General features: G+C 45.9%; 1 protein-coding gene across 1 annotated transcript in view; it reads left to right on the forward strand.

Annotated features, from left to right (window-relative positions):
- The window catches only part of LOC126285104 (putative ammonium transporter sll0108), a 115,903-nt gene that overhangs the window by 84,551 nt on the left and 11,963 nt on the right, over window positions 1-19,389 (forward strand). The window contains exons 6-7 of the mRNA XM_049984429.1: window positions 1,401-1,585; window positions 18,062-18,262. Coding sequence (XP_049840386.1) covers window positions 1,401-1,585; window positions 18,062-18,262 — 386 coding nt within the window. The remainder of the gene's footprint in view (window positions 1-1,400; window positions 1,586-18,061; window positions 18,263-19,389) is intronic.

The following is a 19,389-nucleotide window of genomic DNA, read 5'->3' on the forward strand; positions in this document are numbered from 1 at the left end:
AAAACTCTACCATCTGGTGAGCAAGATGTATGAGACAGGCGAAATACCCTCAGACTTCAAGAAGAATGTAATAATTCCAATCCCAAACAAAGCAGGTGTTGACAGATGTGAAAATTACCGAACTATCAGTTTAATAAGTCACAGCTGCAAAATACTAACGTGAATTCTTTACAGAAGAATGGAAAAACTAGTAGAAGCCGACCTCGGCGAAGATCAGTTTGGATTCCGTAGAAATGTTGGAACACGTGAGGCAATACTGACCCTACGACTTATCTTAGAGGCTAGATTAAGGAAGGGCAAACCTATGTTTCTAGCATTCGTAGACTTAGAGAAAGCTTTTGACAATGTTGACTGGAATACTCTCTTTCAAATTCTGAAGGTGGAGGGGTAAAATATAGGGAGCGGTTTCAACATGAATTTATCCGCATGTTACTGCATGTAGTAACACAAGTAATGTTTGAGAGAGTGAAATGTAATATCCTTCCCTACTCCGAGCGTTGAATAGGTGTGACAATAACTAAATGGTGTTAAGAAAATGGCTCTGAGCTCTATGGGACTTAACATCGGAGGTCATCAGTCCCCTAGAACTTAGAACTACTTAAACCTAACTAACCTAAGGACATCACACACATCCATGCCCGAGGCAGGATTCGAACCTGCGACAGTAGCGAGCGCGCGGTTCCAGACTGAAGCGCCTAGAACCGCTCGGCCACAACGGCCGGCTTGGTGTTAAGAGGCCACCATTCAGTAACATTCATTTTCACCCATTTTAATCATTAGTAGATGCAACAGATAGTGAATAGATTTCATGTATCTTTTGTCACAAGGAGTAATAGTTTCCTTAAATGTTTTGTCACAGAGAGTAACAGTTTTCTTAAATATTATTGAAATAAATCAAAATGATAATTGAAATTCTCTCTTAGCGTTATTTAGTATCCTTCATACATACCACTGAGATAATGACTGTATTCTATGAATTTTCAATTCAGGCATATCCATTGTATGCTGGATGCACTTCATGCGACTAACTGAATTCATAGTATCAGAAAAAGAAAGTCTTACCGTCCCGAATGTGCTCGTATTGTTCCATGGCCATTCACCGATCTTGCGTTATCCATTGCTTCGTTTTTAAATTAGAGTACTATCTTTTCTACCGGGCTTGATTACCCGTATCTCAATTTATCTGGCCTAATTGAAAGAATTAGACACATAGCGGTAGAAATGGGAACCACGGAGCATTGCGTCCGATTATATTAAAGGGAGATACTTCTTACATGAAAATTACTTTCAGCGGTTGTTAAGGTACGGCTTCAGCTGTCACACTCCACCTTTCCTAGCACAAGGTGACCGTTCAGTATATTATGCGCGGTTTACAACGCCTGGCTGTTGTGCCGCCGCAGGCCACAACCGCAGCAAGGACGTGCTGATGCTGCACGCGGGCCAGGGCGGCGTGGCCGGAGTGGTCTCCATGGCGGCCGCCCCTCACGACTACTCACCACCCCTGGCGGTGGCTGCCGGTGCCTCGGCGGGTGCGCTGCTCGGGCTCGTCTGTCGCCCCTGGGACCGCACTGCCATCGAGGACACGGTCAGTCTCTCAGAGTACTCTGACAGAGTACCGGTACTCACAAAGTACAATAAAATTGCAAGCTGCGATGATGAATCCTGATAATACTGTTAGTCCTCCACTTATTAATCTTCAAAGCAACACACTGTGCCCAACAGTGGGCGACTTGTAGGCCACCTCTATTGAAGAAGTGTACGTTTTTACTTTTCAGACAATGTCGCACCTCCAAAATAGCCTTGTCATCATTATGCAGGTACCTGCCACACACTGGTTTCTTCTTCCAAAGATAGAGGAACAACTCACCGGATGCTGTGTCAGTAGTATATGGTGAGTGAGACAAAATTTGACAGGACAATGAAGCAGCATATGTGGTTGTACACTGAGCAGACTGAGTTAGGGCATTGTTATACAGTGAAAACACAGTCCTGGGCAGCTTCTCATGGTGCTTCTTGCTGACAGCCTCTCCACTCATCAGGAGATTTTGGTAGTATGCTTCTATAACAGTTCGTGCCCTAGCAAACAGAGTCCAGTGCCTCAGAAAAACAGAGTGCAGTCACATTAATGTGACCAAGGCCTATGTTAGATGTCAACGTGCAATAACCATTCACAGACGGCAGGCGGCAGTACCAGCAGAAGAGGATATACACTCCTGGAAATTGAAATAAGAACACCGTGAATTCATTGTTCCAGGAAGTGGAAACTTTATTGACACATTCCTGGGGTCAGATACATCACATGATCACACTGACAGAACCACAGGCACATAGACACAGGCAACAGAGCATGCACAATGTCGGCACTAGTACAATGTATATCCACCTTTCGCAGCAATGCAGGCTGCTATTCTCCCATGGAGCCGATCGTAGAGATGCTGGATGTAGTCCTGTGGAACGGCTTGCCATGCCATTTCCACCTGGCATCTCAGTTGGACCAGTGTTCGTGCTGGACGTGCAGACCGCGTGAGACGTCACTTCATCCAGTCCCAAACATGCTCAATGGGGGACAGATCCGGAGATCTTGCTGGCCAGGGTAGTTGACTTACACCTTCTAGAGCACGTTGGGTGGCACGGGATACATGCGGACGTGCATTGTCCTGTTGGAACAGCAAGTTCCCATGCCGGTCTAGGAATGGTAGAACGATGGGCTCGATGACGGTTTGGATGTACCGTGCACTATTCAGTGTCCCCTCGACGATCACCAGAGGTGTACGGCCAGTGTAGGAGATCGCTCCCCACACCATGATGCCGGGTGTTGGCCCTGTGTGACTCGGTCGTATGCAGTCCTGATTGTGGCGCTCACCTGCACGGCGCCAAACACGCATACGACCATCATTGGCACCAAGGCAGAAGCGACTCTCATCGCTGAAGACGACACGTCTCCATTCGTCCCTCCATTCACGCCTGTCGCGACACCACTGGAGGCGGGTTGCACGATGTTGGGGCGTGAGCGGAAGACGGCCTAACGGTGTGCGGGACCGTAGCCCAGCTTCATCTAGACGGTTGCGAATGGTCCTCGCCGATACCCCAGGAGCAACAGTGTCCCTAATTTGCTGGGAAGTGGCGGTGCGGTCCCCTACGGAACTGCGTACGATCCTACGGTCTTGGCGTGCATCCGTGCGTCGCTGCGGTCCGGTCCCAGGTCGACGGGCACGTGCACCTTCCACCGACCACTGGCGACAACATCGATGTACTGTGGAGACCTCACGCCCCACGTGTTGAGCAATTCGGCGGTACGTCCACCCGGCCTCCCGCATGCCCACTATACGCCCTCGCTCAAAGTCCGTCAACTGCACATACGGTTCACGTACACGCTGTCGCGGCATGCTACCAGTGTTAAAGACTGCGATGGAGCTCCGTATGCCACGGCAAACTGGCTGACACTGATGGCGGCGGTGCACAAATGCTGCGCAGCTAGCGCCATTCGACGGCCAACACCACGGTTCCTGGTGTGTCCGCTGTGCCGTGCGTGTGATAATTGCTTGTACAGCCCTCTCGCAGTGTCCAGAGCAAGTATGGTGGGTCTGACACACCGGTGTCAATGTGTTCCTTTTTCCATTTCCAGGAGTGTATAAATCTTGTTGGGATGATGCTGAATATAATGCAGTAGCTATCATAATGTGAAAACAGAGAGATTTATCTGAGTTCCAAAGAGGCATGATCATAGGTCTTCGGGTCAAGGCTGGAAGGATTTCTGAAAGGGCTAACTTTGTAAACTGTTCATGTGCCGCCGTGGTTAAAGTATATCATGCATGGCGGAATGACTATCCCAAACTGGCACCTAGGCAACTATGGTGCACCTGCGGCCATAGATAGGAGGGCTGAACGATGGTTGTGGAGACGTGTACAGCCGAAAAAATGTGAAAGACTACCCAAATGAACCAAGAGGCTACCAACAGCGTCTCTTTAACGACCGGTCAGCGAACATTGCTGCATATGGACCTCTACAGCAGGCACCAGGCTCATGCACCCATGGTGACTGCCATTCTTCGGCGAAGGAGGAAGGAATTTGCACGCCAATACCGCAACTGGGCATCCACTGAGCGGAAACAGTTGGTCTTTTCAGATGATAACGTATTAACCTACATCAGACACATGGCCGTTGGCGTGCACAGTCCTGCGAGTGATCGGAAGGGACCAAGCTGGAGGACGCAGCAGTATGGTCTAGAAAATGTTCTCGCGCCCTTCCCTGGATAATCTTCTCATTCTGCAAGGCACAGTGGATCGACAGAAGTATTTGCCTATCCTCTGAGACCATGTCCAACCCTACATGCAGTTTGCTTTATCCTGGACTCAATGGCATCTACCACCAGGACAATACAATGTGTCACACAGCTCCGGTGTACATGCACCGTGGGAAGAGCAGCTGCATGAGTTTAACATACCCACCTGGCCACCAGACTCTCTAGATTTAAACCCAGTTGAGAATCTGTGGGATCACTTCGATCGGGCCGTTCGCGCCACGAATTCTCAGTCGAGAAACCTAGCGCAGCTGACCACAGCCATAGAGTCAGAAACGCTCCACATAACTGTCGGTAACTTCGAGAACGTCACTGACTCTCTTCCTGCACGTCCATGCTGCAAACGGTGGTTATTCAGGCTTCTGACAGGTGGTCACATTAGTGGAACTGGACCGTGTATAATATGTTAGAACCACAGTCCAAAAACACTTAGCATAGCCTTCCCCTATTATGGAAGCATTTTAGCCTTTTTCGACGGTCGTGAATCCACATGTTTCCACTGACTGCTTAGCTGCTTTGTCTCGCATTACAGTGATACATTCAGCATTTGTCCATATTGGCGGCTAATAAATTGTCTGAAATGACCTTACACAGCTCCATTGTTTCCACTGATACGTAGGGTCGGCAAGCTTTTTGAATGTATTGCAAGACTCCGTCATACACCAAATTTCCGTATATGTTTCTCAAATTAGCCACGAGTCGGTAGAACGTCGCATAGGAGATGTACAGCAAAACTGATTTTTCCTTTTTATCAGAGATTACAACCGAAAAAGTAAACCGTACTTGTATTACCTCCTATTCTGTGCAGGGTTCTCGTCAGTATCGTCGCTCATAGCACATGTTATAAAGCACTGGTAAGGTTTGGAACTGGAAAAACTCTGATTATGTGGCTATTATTAGATGTGCGAGTAGAAAATGTACATTAAATAATAGTCCGAGACGCCATTTCTGTGCGTTTACTTATAAATACCGTGAACTAATACACAATTACTGAGACACACATTTAATTTCATAGCATAATCAAAACCAAAAGCACAACTGTCACGGACTTCACACTGACGGACTAGATGAACACCAGCAAGAATCACTAACAAACTCCGTTCGACATTGGAAATATTTGTTCTTGGTCTGTAGCATATTCACGATAATTTGTTTGCCATTACAATTAGTTTTTATTGCACAGCGCAACAATAATAAAGAAGCTCTAATCGAGCTTAGACATCCCCTAGCAGACAGTGTGTTAAAAGTGATAATGTGGAGGTCCCATACTCTAAGGAGCGCAGGGGACGATGCGGGAAACCCGCACCGCTGTACTAGGCAATGTCCTAGCGTAGGTTGTTTGCCATTGCCTTCCTCCGACCGTAATGGGGATGAATGATGATGATGATGATGAAGACGACACAACAACACCCAGTAATCTCGAGGCAGGGAAAAATCCCTGACACCGCCGGGAATCGAGCCCGGGACCCGGTGCGCTAGAAGGCTACCGCAAGACCACGAGCTGAAGACTGTGTTAAAAGTGGTTTCTATCAGCTGATTGGTAGAGAAAAAGAACTCGTTTTGAGACTAAATCTCGGATGGTCCCGGTCTAACAACCCTACCACAACAAAGGTCAAAAATTAATTATGATTGTGGTGTTGCTCACGCTGCTAAATACTGCATTTTCGGGCAATAACAAAGTTACATTATGTGGTAGGTGTCATTAGAGCACAGTTAATAAAGTCATTTCATGAAATAATGGATAAACTAGGCACTGAAAATGAATTGAAAGGGCGAAATTTGCTAGAGATACAGGCGGAATGTGTGTACAAATATATTAAATATATGTGACATGAGCGTATACAGGCAAAGCCACACATAAAATAATCCTGCTGAATCCTAACCTGGTCACATCTGCAAAGAAATAGTGTGGGATAAGAGCCAGTAATCTGCTGTTGGTGTGAGAGTAATAATGTGGAGAGAGACGGGGCAGAAGATTTTCTGTATTTACAATATGTTAATGTTATGGGAACAGATGTTCTATTGTGCACTATCATTTTGTGATGTAACAAGCATCTGTGAACATATATATATATATATATATATATGGCAATTTTCACAAGGTGTTTGTTTTTAAATATTTTAGATATAACAAACCTTTTATAATATGTTGAATTTCATTCACATGATAACTAGTAGTGATATCCAACGTATTTTAACACCTGAAGATGACAGCAAAGCGTGCCTAAATCGACTGACTTAAATAAAGAAAGAAAGATCGAGGCTGTTGAATATTTTTCGTGTGTGTATATCCCCTTACGAACAATCAGTGTCTTGAAACTACTTAACGGCATCGTTGAATGTTTTGAGCTGAAGGATTGCACCGCTGTACCCGGGACGGAAATCACACCCCAAAATTGTAACTGAACGGCGCCAGTTGAAACGGAGAACGACAAACGCCTTTTGTTGTTGTCTTATCAACATCCCGACTCGACATATGTTGAGTAATGAACAAGCCAAGAGGTTCTGATAATTGACCCTTCACATGTTTCGTCAACTTACGAATGTCGCCAAAGTAGACTTTTAGTTTCAATGCGTAAGCCAACTTGTTGCCCAAGTATATATATGCATTCCAGTCACATTAACTTTACCACAGCCTATTTTCGATGTCAACGTGTTACAACCACTGGCAGCCGGCAGAGGGCATATAAAACATGTAGAGGGGAAGCGAAAAACAGTGCAGTCATTGTCGTAATTCGGAAACATATCGATTTATTTGACTTCCAAAAGGGCATGTCCATTGGCTTTCAGAATAAGAGTGGAAGCATTTCCGAAATCGTTAAGTTTTTTGAGTGTTCACTTGCCACTATGGTTAAAGTATTATGTGCATGGTAAAATAGCGTTGTTCAAAACCGGCGCCAAGGCAACTGCGGTAAATACAGGTGTAGATGACAGGGCTGAATGACAGCTCCGGTGTTGTGCACGGGTGAATAGACCTTTATTGTTAAGCACCTGACTGCGCAGATGAACCAAGGGGCTACCAACAGGGTCTACTTAACGGCTATTCAGTGAACGTTGCTGAGTATGGGCCTCCACATCAGTGTCTGTACCTTGCATCTAGGCTGACTACTGTTCAGTGGAGACGAAGACTGGAATTTGCACTCCAATACCGCAACTAGACGTCCACTGGATGTCTACCGGTGGCCTTCTCAGATGAATCACGTTTTATGCTCCATCGAACAGATGACCGTTGGCGTGAAACGTCTGAAAACAAACATCCTGCACGCTTTATGGTTTGGGGACAGTTTTCATGGCGTTCCTGTGTGATTCGTCATTCGGGAAACAGAACGAATCAACACAAGTACGTGGAGAACATGTCTAGCCTTATCTGCATTTTTTCCTTCCTCGACATGATAGCATCTACCAGCAGGTCTATGCAACGTGTCACACAGCTCAAAGTGTACGTCAGTGTTTTGAAGAGCACCAGGATGTGTTTACCGTACTCCCCTAACTAACAAACTCCCCGAATTTAAACTCTATAGGACCACCTCGAACGGGCTGTTTGCGCCGTGAATCCTCACTGAGAAACCCATCGTAGCTGGCCGCGGCAAGGGAATCGGCGCGGCTCCAGATTCCTGTTGGTACCTTCTAGAACCTCGTTTGACTCTCTCCCTGCACGTCTCACAGAGATCCGCACTGCAAAAGTCGGTTTTTCAGGCGTTTGGCGGGTGAATACATTAATTTGACTGGACAGTCTGTTGATATAGACTTCTGAAGTCAGATGAACCATTTTGAAAACCTCTGTATTTATTTTTTTGTTGAACCAGACTCTCTGGCTCTTCTCAGAAACCGTACGTGATGCAATTCACATTTACTGCTACTACCAGGCACTAAATCCACAAAGTTAAGTCGTGAAAGGTATCGAAATTCATCAACAGTTTATAGATGAGTAAGGAGAATAGCGCGTGAATCTCCATCAGTTCCATAAGTATCGTAGTGAGTCTACAGTCAGTCATACTGAAATTCATAATGAAGAGAGAAGAGGAAACCGTCAGTTCCCATTGTGATGGTCACGAAGGTTCTGCACATCATACATCAAGATAGAAATATCTCTCCGGATGATCTCTTTATTTTGGTCCCTTATTTTTCTCGAAGCACCTGTAATAGAACGTTATATGTAAAGTTGGAATTTCCGAACGTGTGTGCAAGATCGTTCTATCTAATGCTGTCAGAGGACCACCAACATTAACGCATAGACTCCTCCCTCGGATTTCTTCTGTGCTAAATAGACGAAAATAACAGCTTTCTCCATTGCAATGATTCAATGTGGACCGTCAAACTAGCTCTCTCCTACAAATGTTTGGATAAGACATCCTCACCCAACTGCATTAAAGTCCAATAACCACCACTCATCTCACACTGGTTGGCAATTGCTGAACTACAATAAAAAAAGTAAATTACTTACAAACTGCATCGTGCACACAGTTTATTGAATATGTAAAGGCCACTATAGATATTCGGATTTAGGTTACTGCATGTTCGATATATCTGCCACAATTGGCTAGGATGTGGCACAGCAGTGATTTTGTGGTTACTGCTGTACACCGTGTCTTTAATATAGCCCCACAAAAAGGAGTCGCATGTGTTCGAATCCGGAGAATATAGTGGCCAACCGAAGACCATGACAGTATCCTCTGGATATCTGAGAGCAAGAATGCTGTGCCCAAAGTTCTCCTTCAGGACATCAAACGCTCTCCTGTTTCGATGAGGTCTTGCATAAACCACATTTTGTAGAAATCAGGGTCACTATGGATAATGGGGATGAAATCATCTTCCAGAACCCTTACATACCGTTCCCTAGCCACTGTGTCATCAAGGAATATCGCAGCGATTATTCCATGACTGTACATTACACACCATTTGGTCACCCGTTCAAGGTGAAGAGACTTCTCGATCGCGAAGTGAGGATTCTAAGTCACACAGATGCGTCAGTTTTCCCATCCAAATGAAAGTGGGTTTCGTCGCTAAACCAAACATACTAACTCCCGTTATGCCCCGCAGCCAACCGATCTGTTTGAAAGTCCTAATGCACACCGTTCAGAAGTTATGACTATTTTATTTCTTATAGTTCAATAATTTTCACTGTGTATATACTCCGCAAGTCACCGCACGGCGCATGGTGGAGGGTACCTTCTACCGCTAATAGTCATTTCCTTCCCTGCGCCGCTCGCAAACAGAACTAGGAAAAAATGTCTATGTGTCTCCATACGGGCCCTAATTTCTGTTATCTTCGTGGTCCTTACGCGAAATGTATATTTGCGGCAGTGGAATCATTTTACAGTCAGCTTTAAATACCGGTTCTCTACATTTGCCAACTTGTGATCCTCAAAAGGAACGTCGCCTTCCCTCCATGCATTCCCATTGTAGTTCCTGAGATATCGTGTTCGTAATTCTTGCGTGTTGCTCGAAACTGCTAGTAACAAGTCTAACGCCCGGCTCTGAACTGGTTCCTCGTCTTTCTTTAATCAGAGCTGATAGGGATACCAAACACTCGAGGAGCTCCCAAGAATGGGTCACACTATTGTGCTGTAGGCTGTCTCTTTTACAGATGAACCACATTTTCCTGAAATCCTCCCAGTGAACCGAGAACGACCATTAGTCTTCCCTATTACAATCCTTACATATTTGTTCCATTTTATAAAGCCTTGTAGCATCACGCCAAGGTACTTAGTGGACGTGACAGTGTCCAGTAGTACACTGCTAAAGCTATATTCGAACGTCACGGGATTGTTTTTCCCACTCATCTGCAATAAATTACATTTTTCTACATTTAGAGCTCTCTGTCATTCAAAACAGCAACTAGAAATTTTGTGCGTCTTGTATCCTGCTAGAGCCATTCAGTGGAGGCATCTACCCGTACAGCACAGCACCGTCTGGAAACAGTCGCAGACTGCAGCTCACCCTGTCAACCAGATCAGAACAGCGGTACTGTCACACTTCCCTGGGGCACTCCTGACAATATTCTTGTTGCTGATGAACATTTGCCCTCGAGAACAGTTTAGTGAGTTCTATTACTTAAGAAGTCTCCAAGCCACTCACATATCTGGGAACCTATACCGAATGCCCGTACCTTCGCCAACACTCTGTAGTGGAGCACAGTACCAAATGCTTTCCGGAAATCTAGTTACGTGGAATCTGCTTGTTGCCATTCGTCTACAGTTCGAAGTATATCAAGTGAGAAAAGGTCAGCCCGAGTTCCACACCAGCGATGCTTTTTAAAATCGTGCTGATTCATTGACAGAAGATTTTCCACCACAAGGAAATTTACTATAGTCAACTGAGAATATGTTCAAGAATTCTGCAGCAAACCGATGTCAAAGATATTGGTCTGTAATTTAGTGGATGTTTTCTTTTACCCTTCTTAAACAGGGTGAGTCACTAACTATTGCCAAGTAAAATAACTCCGGAAGTATGATAGTAGCTGAAAAGTTTGTGGAACAAATGTTGCATGGGACAACGTGGGCCATAATATGACGTTGGTATTTTCTTGCTAGGTGGGGTCGCGTCAGAAATTGGGAATTTGTGGTAAGGTCTTAGGGGACCAACTTCTGAGGTCATAGATCCCTAAGCTTACACAATACTTAATCGAACTTACGCTAAGGACGACACACACCCATGCTCGAGGAAGGACTCTAACCTCCGACGAGGGGAGCCGCGCGGACCGTGAAAAGACGCCCCAGACCGCTCGGCTACCCCCGCGCGGCGGTTGCGTCAGAGATATGAAGGTCATTTTTTTTTAATGGGATGCTATAGTTTGGTACTTATTTTATGATAGCGACTGTCGATACGAATCCAATATGTGTAACAGTGACGTCTTTGAACGACAACGAAGGTCACAAAGGTGGCATGACCGTCCATTCACGAAAGGTGTTCGAAGTCATGACCATTGTATCAATGCAGTGCCGTACTCTTCTTATCATGGATCGAGTGGTATTCCTGATCACTTCGGCACTTATCGAAGCACATGTTCTGACAATTCTCTCTCGTATATCGTGCAAATAGTAAATATTCGCCAAATATGGCGTATCCATCTAACGTGCCATTGACATGTAAACGCCATTCGACGATTTCGCAATACAACACTAATAGGAACGGTAAGACTAGCATCGTCGAATCAAGCGAATGTGAATGATGTATTCCTTCGAAGGACAAGTCGATATGCTTCTCATTTCATATGCATTTAGAAGATCTTCCAACATCTTTTTCCTTGCAAAATCACATACAAAATTCGTATTAAAGTCACCACATGCAACTAACTTTTGGTACTTCCTATAAAATGAGCCAAGAACCCACTCTACCTTGAACAGAAATGCTCTGAAGTCAAAGTTAGGGACCTATAAAAAACTATAATTAAAAGTTTAGTTTCATGAAATTCAACAGCCGCCACACAACATTCAAATATCTGTTTAGTGTAGTGCTTTGATACATCTACCGACTCAAATGGAATACTGCTTTTTATGTACCTGGCCACTTCCCCACTCCAAAAAGATCTCCTTAAAAAATAGCCAGCTAATCTGTATCCTTGTAAAGGAAGCCTCGGAACAGTCGTATACCTATAATAAAGAGTCAACATCTATAAGTAGTTCACTAACTTTATCTCTAATACCTCTTATATTTTGATGACATGTGCTAATTCTTTCACTACTTGGATAGGAGACCTTCTTTGAAGGTGGTTCCTTTGTTAGAGAAACCTCTTTTAAACAGGGATACCTATCAGCTGACTTCAGTCTAAAGAAGGTGCAGCTCTAACACCAACTACTACAGCAGTTTTTCCATAAATGATGCCACCACCGTCCACTACACTGTCACCTATAACCTTTGCGAGTCTCCCCTTCCCATACCAATTGAGGCGCAGGCCATGCTCAGTGAAAAGTGATCTACTAATAAACTTGCACCACTGCAATGATGAGGCTTGTCAAGATACTGAAACAGTTGCACGAAATTCCCATTTGTGCCACCACATACATCATACTCACCGTCCATATCAAGACTATTCTCAGCTCCACCTAAAATCACCTCTTTCGTAAAATTCCTGCATAACTCCCCTAAGTTGACAGTCACTTGAGCCAACCCTGCATTAGGTTTCACAATACTGGTGACCTGATACTCGCTCCCGAATACTTTTTGCAATTGCTGGTCTATACCTCTGCCATATAAACTACCCAATAGCAGAACCTTATCCTTTCAATTTGAAACTGCAACTGACTTAGGGCTCTTAACCACTAAGGTCTGCTGCAAGCTTCCTACACCTGTAGTTACACTAAACTCTGGCAACTGGTCAAATCTGTTGGTGATAAGCAAAGTATAACTGTCTGAAAAATCTTCCCCTCTTAGCAGCCTTCTTACCAGCGCCCTCCTCTCTCCTCTCCCATCGAATTCCATGTTTACATTTTGTAACTGCACCTGAAGTGCACAGATCTTATGTTCCTGCTCACGTATTAACTTATTTCTGCTAAAAATTCTGCATTTCCAGGAGAGGATCTCGTTGTAATTCTCACTGTCTTCCCCACTGCTTTCTCACCACTGAAGATACTTTGAACAAATCTCATACCGTAACCCACTATTCACAAACCTACAATAAAGACCACACTTCTCACTCACGGTAAAATGTTGACAACTAATGAAAAAACGAAACACCTACGTCACGTTTCAGTCACAACTGTAGAACAATTTAAAGAACTAACAATAGTGATCTCCAATTTCGTTCTCTACTAAGGCAGCTCAAACAAAGCTGACACTCGGCGCCGTGCCTGAATATACACTCCAGGAAATTGAAATAAGAACACCGTGAATTCATTGTCCCAGGAAGGGGAAACTTTATTGACACATTCCTGGGGTCAGATACATCACATGATCACACTGACAGAACCACAGGCACATAGACACAGGCAACAGAGCATGCACAATGTCGGCACTAGTACAGTGTATATCCACCTTTCGCAGCAATGCAGGCTGCTATTCTCCCATGGAGACGATCGTAGAGATGCTGGATGTAGTCCTGTGGAACGGCTTGCCATGCCATTTCCACCTGGCATCTCAGTTGGACCAGCGTTCGTGCTGGACGTGCAGACCGCGTGAGACGACGCTTCATCCAGTCCCAAACATGCTCAATGGGGGACAGATCCGGAGATCTTGCTGGCCAGGGTAGTTGACTTACACCTTCTAGAGCACGTTGGGTGGCACGGGATACATGCGGACGTGCATTGTCCTGTTGGAACAGCAAGATCCCTTGCTGGTCTAGGAATGGTAGAACGATGGGTTCGATGACGGTTTGGACGTACCGTGCACTATTCAGTGTCCCATCGACGATCACCAGAGGTGTAAGGCCAGTGTAGGAGATCGCTCCCCACACCATGATGCCGGGTGTTGGGCCTGTGTGCCTCGGTCGTATGCAGTCCTGATTGTGGCGCTCACCTGCACGGCGCCAAACACGCATACGACCATCATTGGCACCAAGGCAGAAGCTACTCTCATCGCTGAAGGCGACACGTCTCCATTCGTCCCTCCATTCACGCCTGTCGCGAGACCACGGGAGGTGGGCTGCACGATGTTGGGGCGTGAGCGGAAGACGGACTAACGGTGTGCGGGACCGTAGCCCAGCTTCATGTAGACGGTTGCGAATGGTCCTCGCCGATACCCCAGGAGCAACAGTGTCCCTAATTCGCTGGGAAGTGGCGGTGCGGTCCCCTACGGCACTGCGTAGGATCCTACGGTCTTGGCGTGCATCCGTGCGTCGCTGCGGTCCGGTCCCAGGTCGACGGGCACGTTCACCTTCCGCCGACCACTGGCGACTACATCAATGTACTGTGGAGACCTCACGCCCCACGGGTTGAGCAATTCGGCGGTACGTCCACCCGGCCTCCCGCATGCCCACTATACGCCCTCTCTCAAAGTCCGTCAACTGCACATACGGTTCACGTCCACGCTGTCGCGGCATGCTACCAGTGTTAAAGACTGCGATGGAGCTCCGTATGCCACGGCAAACTGGCTGACACTGACGGCGGCGGTGCACAAATGCTGCGCAGCTAGCGCCATTCGACGGCCAACACCGCGGTTCCTGGTGTGTCCGCTGTGCCGTGCGTGTGATCATTGTTTGTACAGCCCTCTCGCAGTGTGCGGAGCAAGTATGGTGGATCTGACACACCGGTGTCAATGTGTTCTTTTTTCCATTTCCAGGAGTGTAGTATGTGAATACGCAAACGGCATAGACACTGAGCACGCTGCGCCGACCATGCTCCGCCTATTGTCGGTATATGAAAGGAAGTCATGCTGCACAGAGCTATAGATCCAAGAAGTTCTGCTATTCACGATAGATGGCAACGGCATCGGTTGACTATTACTTCGCCCAATTTGCTACGAAATATTGATTCGGTGAAGTGTTCCAGTAAAACCTTTCGCTCTCTGGGATTAGTTTCGTCGAGTTTTCCAGCGGACGATGGTATTTTTTGGTTTAGACAAGTAATTGAGTGGAGGTTTTATGGTATCGGTACTAGATGTTGTTTTAGCAGTATGAATACAAGCAATATTCGTACAAACGAAATTGACACTCGGCGCCATAGCTGAGTGTCAACTTTGTGCGAATATTACTTCTATTCAGACTAGTAAAACAACATCTAATACAGAAGATTTCACAATGTTTCTACAGATGGTTGAGGAACTAATTTAGAAATAGGATGAGAGTTAGAGATTGCTAATTTTTTCTTCCCTGAGATTAGCAAATTGCAATTCGCACTCGCAATTCTATTTTACTTCAGTCAAACCTAGATGTAGACACAGTTCTTTTCATGGCACAACAAAGAGGTGTGTCATCAAGAGTCTACAACAGAGAATAGTTACAAAGAGTCTCAACAATGCATCACAGTGTGTGTTAAGTTTCACATGAGGAGTCCTGTAACATGACAGTGACGATCTTCAGTTACTTGACGTTGTTCTCTGAATTTCATTCATAACTCTACTCAATGGCCCACAAATATAGTATATACTATATGGTACACATGCAAATTTGGGTCATATCGCTATCACAGCTGCAAAGAGAGACACAAATGATTTTGTGTAGACATATAACGGTTGATTTGAATGAAATTAGAATTACTATGTCTTAATCGGTTTGGGGAATACCGAAGGTGAACAGCTGAGCTGAGTCATCCCATATACACCATCTGATAAAAAAATATCTAGACACCTGTTAGTGGACATTACTATGGCATGTGTCTACTCTTCACGTTTATGACGCCTTGAACTGTCCCTTAGATACTTTCAGTGAGGTGCCTGAATGTCTATGAAGGAAAGGCAACTCATCCTTCCTCAAAAGTCGAAACCAGAGAAGTTAGTTATGTTAGACGCTAGTGTCTGGAGTTAAGTCGACGTTCTAACTCGCCCCAAAGTGATCCAATGGGTTCAGGTCGAGACTCTATGCAGGCAAGTCATTTCAAGAATGTTATTGTCCATTGGGCACTCAAGATGTTATATGACGGTGTGCATTGCCATTCTGACACAATCAGAAGTCGTTCTGAAACCGTTACTCTGCTGCACAGAGTACAAAATGCTGCAGAATTTTTTCATTTCATTTCGCATTTAACCTATACTTAAGTGCAATAACGGATCAATACCCTAACCAAGAAAAACATCCCCATATCACAGCACCAGATCCTCCATACTCCAAAGCTGACACTACACGTTATGGTAGGCAACACTCTCTAGACATGCGCCAAACCTAAACCCTTCCATTGGATGGCCACAAGATGTAGATTGGTTCAACATTCCAAAGCACTCGTCTCCAGTCATCCACTGCCCAGTAACGTCGCCCTTTACACCGCCTCAACTATCGCTTAACAAAGACTATAGAGATACACTATGCGATCAAAAGTATCCGGACACCTGGCTGAAAATGACTTATAAGTTCGTGGCGCCCTCCATCGGTAATGCTGGAATTCAATATGGTGTTGACCCACCTTTAGCCCTGATGACAGCTTCCATTCTCGCAGGCATACTTTCATCAGGAGCTGGTAGGTTTCTTGGGGAATGACAGCCTATTCTTCATGGAGTACTGCACTGAGGAGAGGTATCGATGTCGGTCGGTGAGGCCTGGCATGAAGTCGACGTTCCAAAACATCCCAAAGGTGTTCTATAGGATCCAGGTCAAGACTCAGTACAGGCCAGTCCATTACAGGAATGTTATTGTCGTGTAGCCACTCCGCCACAGCCTGTGCTTTGTGAACAGGTGCTCGATCGTCTTCAAAGATCACCATCCTCGAATTGCTCTTCATCATTCATCAGAGGGAGGCAAGAAGGTGCTTAAAACATCAATGTAGGCGTGTGCTGTGATAGTGCCACTCAAAACGACAAGGGGTGCTAGCCCCCTCCATGGAAAAGACGACCACATCATAACACCACCGCCTCCGAATTTTACTGTTGGCACTACACACGTTAGCAGATGATGTTCACCGAGCATTCGCCATACTCACACACTGCCATCGGATCGCAACATTGTGCACCGTGATTCGTCACTCCAAACAACGTTTTTCCACTATCCAATCGTTCATTGTTTACGCTCCTTACATTCACCTCCTGCCTAACTGTCATAGTACTTGCAGTGGATCCTGGTGCAGTTTGAAATTCCTGTGGGATGGTCTGAATAGATGTCTGTCTATTACATATTACAACCCTCATCAACTGTCAGTCAACAGACGAGGTCGGTCTGTACGCTTTTGTGCTGTACGTGCCCCTTCACGTTTCCACTTCAGTATCACATCGGAAACAGGGGACCTAGGGATGATTAGGAGTGAAGAAATCTCGCGTGACACAAGTGACACCCAATCATCTAATCACGTTCCAAGTCCGTGAGCACCGCGGAGCGCCCCATTCTGCTCTCCCACGATGTCTAAAGACTGCCGAGGTCAACAGTATGGAGTACGTGGCAGTAGGTGTCAGCACAACGCACTTAATATGAAAAACGGGGGTGTCCGGGTACTTTTGATCACATAGTGTGTCTGGCTTATTAGGAATTACTCATCCATTGAATCCCATTCTTATTATCTCCCTATGCAGAGTCGTTGTGCTAGCTGGACTGCTCGTAGTACTTTTGAACTGACGAATTTTTCCTTCCACTGATTTCATTCGAATTCTTACAACCACCATCCGCACTACTCGACGATCTTTGTCCCTCAGTACATGAAGTCTGTCTGGTATTGCTTTAGCCGTGGGTGTAACTTTGCTTTTCCACAGAAACAGCCAAATTGGGTGGCTTTATAAGGATTAAAATCTCCCTAATGGATGACAAGCCCACGTTCAAAGTTACTGAGCTCTCCTGAGCGACTGATTTTCTGGTTACTGCTTCTGTACTGACAACACAATACTCCCCGTCTTCCTTTATGGTGATGGGTCTACTACTCATGACATCTAGTGAACAATTCCACAGTACGCTAGTTCCTTTGGAAGGGCACGGTCGACATCCTTCCCTGTCCGTCCCTAATCCGATGAGACCGATGACCTCGCTGCCTGGTCTCCTCCCCAAAACATCCAAACCAAACCACAATACGTAAGGGTATGAGACATACTTTAGACCAGATGTAGTTTGCGGAACAGGAGTGGACACGTGAGGGTCTCTTATCGTAATTGACTCCATTGCTTGAATAGTTCAGAACCAGCCCATGCATTCTGTACTAGATGCCGTTGTCTTGTCCGACCACTGCGGGTGAGCCGCCTCGCCGCGTGCTGTGCAGACGTGCAGCCTGCCGGCGCACCTGGTGGGCGGCGTGCTGGGCCCGGTGTTGGTGCCTCTGCTGGTGCCAGACGCTGCCGTCCGTCGCCAGCTGAACGGCGCCCTGCCAGTGCTGCGCGGGGTGGGCGCCCAGATCGGCGGAGTGCTCGTCCTCACCGCCGCCGCCTTCTTCGGGGCGCTCGTCATCTGCGTCCTCATAAAGGTAGCGCCAGCAAGCGGGCGGCGTTTCCACCTCTCCATCTACAGCAGGAGTGTCCAACCGGCAGCGTGCGGGCTGCATGAGGCCTACAGTGGAGGCTGCAGATCCCTCGACTTGCGCCAAAGGGTGGTTGGGTTTCGGGCTCCGCTGAATAGGTCAGGTGTCCACTATCTGCGGGATGCTGCTACAAGAGTAGCAGGGGCTGTGTGACGTGGACTGCGCGGTTTTTTAGGGTAGAAGGTCTTGTAGATTAAAACTGAAGAAACAGCAAAAAGGAGGAAATTTCAGGAGACGGGACCTGGATAAACTGAAAGAACCAGAGGTTGTACAGAGTTTCAGGGAGAGCATAAGGGAACAATTGACAGCAGTGGGGGAAAGAAGTACAGTAGAAGAATAATGGTTAGCTCTGAGGGATGAAGTAGTGAAGGCAGCAGAAGATCAAGTAGGTAAAAAGACGAGGGCTAGTAGAAATCCTTGGGTGACAGAAGAAATATTGAATTTAATTGATGAAAGGAGAAAATATAAAAATGCAGTAAATGAAGCAGGCAAAAAGGAATACAGACGTCTCAAAAATGAGATCGACAGGAAGTGCAAAATGGATAAGCAGGGATGGCTAGAGGACAAATGTAAGGATGTAGAGGCTTATCTCACTAGGGGTAAGATAGATACTGCCTACAGGAAAATTAAAGAGACCTTTGGAGATAGGAGAACCACTTGTATGAATATCAATAGCTCAGATGGAAACCAAGTTCTAAGCAAAGAAGGGAAAGCAGAAAGGTGGAAGGAGTATATAGAGGGTCTATACAAGGGCGATGTACTTGAGGACAATATTATGGAAATGGAAGAGGATGTAGATGAAGATGAAATGGGAGATACGATACTGCGTGAAGAGTTTGACAGAGCACTGAAAGACCTGAGTCGAAACAAGGCCCCCGGAGTAGATAACATTCCATTGGAACTACTGACAGCCTTGGGAGAGCCAGTCCTGACAAAACTGTACCATCTGGTGAGCAAGATGTATGACACAGGTGAAATGCCCTCAGACTTCAAGAAGAATATAATAATTCCAATCCCAAAGAAAGCAGGTGTTGACAGATGTGAAAATTACCGAACAATCAGTTTAATAAGCC

The sequence above is a fragment of the Schistocerca gregaria genome, chromosome 8 (genome assembly GCF_023897955.1).
Source record: "Schistocerca gregaria isolate iqSchGreg1 chromosome 8, iqSchGreg1.2, whole genome shotgun sequence".
NCBI lineage: Eukaryota > Metazoa > Arthropoda > Insecta > Orthoptera > Acrididae > Schistocerca > Schistocerca gregaria.